We start from the raw sequence: 3,698 nt of genomic DNA on the forward strand, positions 1-3,698 counted from the left end.
TTTGTGTGTGTGCACGCGCACGCGCAAAGTCAGTCATACGCAGCTGCACTTCATGGAAGAAGACAGATAATGCACTATCCAGTGCCTTAGGTTTACGCACTGGTCAGGCATGAGCCAAATACCTCTTGTGAACCCCTTCCAGTCTTTTTTTATTCTCTGTTCCTCTGTTTTGCGTGTGTGTGCGTGTGTGTGTGTGTGTGTGTGTGTGTGTGTGTGTGTGTGTGTGTGTGTACGCGCGCGCACGTGTGTGCGTGCATGTGTGCGTATGTGTTCTCCCCTGATGCGATCAAACGTATAATTATTGACCAGTTTATTGGTTGCGATGCGTCCGTGTGAAAATAGAACTGATATTCTGTGGGGCGTAGTTCAGAGGGAGGGGGAATGGGCGGATAGGGGTGGGGGTGGGGTAAATGGCAGGGAAGAGGATAGGTGTGTGTGTGTGTGTGTGTGTGTGTGTGTGTGTGTGTGTGTGTGTGTGTTAAGATGCCTTTTGCGTGTGTTTCTGTGGAGTGGCGTGGTGGTGGTGGTGGTGGTGGTGGTGTGTGTGTGTGTGTGAATCCCCTTCCTTCTCCTCCTCCCCGCATCTTACCCTCCCCGCACCCCCCGCGCCCCCGCCCACCCACACCTTTCCTTCTCTGTTACCTGCGTGCCTGCCGCGGGAGTTTCTGGGCAGGGCGCTGACCAGGCGTCCGTTGCGGATGGTCTTGCTGGCGATGGCGTCCTGGATGAAGTCGATGCTCTGCTCCAGGGCGATGGCCGAGTACCAGCACGAGTCACGGATGTCCCAGCCCAGTTGGATGTCGGGCAGGATGCCGCGGTCTCGGTTGATGTCGTCCACGGTGCGCATGAAGGCCTCGATGCGCTGGATGCCGTAGTACTCCCGGATGCCCCCGCAGACCCGCGAGTAGGCCGTCTGGATGGGCGGGTGGTGGTGCACGGGGAACAGCGCGCCGATGATGATGTCCCCTTCCTTCCGCGCCATTCTCCTCTTGGCGGAGTAGGATCCCTTGCTGCCTGGCTGAGCGGAAGAGGAGGAGGCGGAGGGCGGGGTCTGCCGCTGCCCGGAACCGGAGGACAGGGCCGACGAGGATGCTCGGAGCGGGCGGAGAGTGTTCGGGGATCGTCTCTCCGGGTCAGGGTCTTCCGCCGGGTCGGCGAGCTGTCTCTTTTCGTGCTTCTTCCCTCGCCGGTAGTATCGCCCGTTGGTCCGCTCCGCCGCCGCCGCAGAGGTGGAGAGTAAGAGCCTGGCGTGTCTCATTCCCAGGTACCTGTAGTGGCTGCCGAACGTTCGCAGGGCCCTACCGCCCCGGGGCCCGAACTGAGCCAGGTGTCGAAAGTCCCGGTCGCTGTCGCGCTGTTGTTGTTGTTGTTGTTGAGCTCGGGCGACGACGACGACGATCGATGCGCCAAATAACAGCGTCTGAAGCACCGACATGAACAGGACACTACGGAGAAGGGGAGAGCAATCAGTGACGGCTAACGAGGCGGCCATTGTGCTGTGATGGCGTCGTGAAAACGGGCACTTAACTCCGCGTCATGACTTTCAGGGAAGGAGCAAGGAACGACGCTGTCTGTCTTTTGCTGCTTGCTTTGCCTGTCTCTCTCCTCTCTTTGTTTCTCTCTGTCTCTCGCTGTCTCTGTTTCTTTCTCTGTCTCTCTATATCTCTATATCTCTCTTTCTCCTCTCGTCTGATACGGACTCGTGTCGTTGTCGGTGCTGAGGGGCGAAAAATATGGCCGCTGCAGTTTAGTCTCCTGACGACTTCGTCTCGCTGGCGAAGCACTTGACCTGGCCCATGGAGACTGGCTTGCTAGAGTCTGAAAAACAAACAGGATACTTCAACGCCTAGTTAATTAAGACGACTTGCAAAAGCATCGTCAAGCACCCCCACCCCTTCATCACCTGCTCCCCCGACAGACATGCAAAATGTAGAGAGAGCGAGCAGCGTTACTACTAAATATATCGCTGCCTCCCCACCCCCACACCCACCCCACCCATCCCCCCTAAAAAAAAAAAAAAATCACTCACTCGTTCAATTAATCACTTGATTAGCCGACAAACAATCAGCAATTACTTGCAGATATAGCATCATCGACCTTTTTTTTTTCTTTCTTGTTTTATTTTTTTGTTGTTGTTTGTTTCTTTTTTTTTTTTTTTTGTGAATTGTTTCAACATATCACAGCTCGATGATTTTCTTGTTTTTGTAGTAGCAGTCTTGTCCGGGATGGGAAGAAGGGATAGTGGGGGTTGAAGGGGTGGGGGTGGGGGTAGGGGTGGGGACTGGGGTTTAGGGGTGGGGTGGGTGGGTGACGATTTTGGTTGAATAGATACGAGTGTGTCAGGTCCGCTGTTTCTTACCTAGTCAGTCAGTCAGTCAGTCTCTCTCTCTCTCTGTCTCTCTCTGATACTGTGCTGTGCTGAATGGTTAGAACGCTAGATTGTCGCCCGAGTCTTCTGAGTTCGGTTCCCGGTTTCGGCGCACCTGGTGGATTAATGGAGATCTTTCCAATCTCCCAGGTCAGCATACGCGCAGACCTGCTAGTGCCTGAACCCACTTTGTGTGTATACGCATGCAGATCAAATACGCACCTTTAAGGTTCTGTAATCCATGTCAGCGTTCGGTGCCTTGTGGAAACAAGAATACATCCAGTATACATACCAAAAACGGACTATGGCTGCCTATATGGCAGGGTGAAAATAAACAAACGGTTTCAAGTTACAGGTCCATGTGAGTGAGTGAGTGAGTGTGTGCGTGTGTGTGTGTGTGTGTGTGTGTGTGTGTGTGTGTGTGTGTGTATGTGTGTGTGTGTGTGAGACTGAAACCTGACTGAACGACACAGGAAACGAATGAAGTGCGACCAAAGGCAGCTCTCAATCGGCTCCACACTGGCTAGCAGACAGCCTGACTCCGTGTTTGTTCAGCGCTTAGAGCTTGGTCTCTGACCGATGATTGGCACTATCCATAAATCATCATCATCATCATCATCATTATCATTTCTGTGACTCTGTGTGTGTGTGTGTGTGTGTGTGTGTGTGTGTGTGTGTGTGTGTGTGTGTAGTATGTAGTGTATAAGTGTTTGTGAGTGCGTGGCGTGCATGCGTATGTGTGTGCGTGCGTGCGTGCGTGGGTGTGTGACTGTGAGCGTTTGTGAGCGCGTCTTCCTGAGCGCGCGTGTGCGTACTCAAAACTTAGTAATGCATCAGGATTTGTCGTTATGACAAATAATGACTAATTATTGTGGCAGTGGTATCAGCGGAAGTATCGGAGTGCTCCGCTTTGACCTTTATCTGTCAGTTATTTGAACTGACCATAGCTCAGTAATTTGGGGGGCGGGGGGGTAGGGGGGGGGTGAAGGGATGAAGGTAGGGTGGGAGAGGGGGAGCGACGGGAACGTTTCGTGGCTCTCTTGCACATAAAGACAACAAACTGGGCAGATTGCTAGTTTCGGTATTCACTTTTGACACTGAAGCGTTTATGTGCTCTCTGTATGTCTGTGCGTCTGTCTGTCTGTCTGTCTGAGTATGTGTGTGTGTGCGTATGTTTCTGTGTGTGTGTGTGTGTGTGTGTGTGTGTGTGTGTGTGTGTGTTTGTGTGTTTTAGTGTATGTATGCATGTGTGTTCTTTTAGTGTGTGTGTGTGTGTGTGTGTGTGTGTGCACGTGCGTGGCGTGCGTGCGTGTGTAGTATGCGTATGTAG

The 3,698-nt window shown here is 52.8% G+C and overlaps 1 protein-coding gene across 1 annotated transcript in view; it reads right to left on the reverse strand.

Annotated features, from left to right (window-relative positions):
- LOC143283490 (metabotropic glutamate receptor 5-like) overlaps positions 1 to 1,258 on the reverse strand; it is a 287,594-nt gene extending 286,336 nt beyond the window's left edge. Inside the window, 1 exon segment of the mRNA XM_076589733.1 lies at positions 683 to 1,258. Within this exon segment, the coding sequence (XP_076445848.1) occupies positions 683 to 1,258 (576 nt within the window).
- Positions 1,259 to 3,698: the final 2,440 nt, after the last annotated feature.

This window comes from Babylonia areolata, chromosome 6, assembly GCF_041734735.1.
Source record: "Babylonia areolata isolate BAREFJ2019XMU chromosome 6, ASM4173473v1, whole genome shotgun sequence".
NCBI classification, from domain to species: domain Eukaryota; kingdom Metazoa; phylum Mollusca; class Gastropoda; order Neogastropoda; family Buccinidae; genus Babylonia; species Babylonia areolata.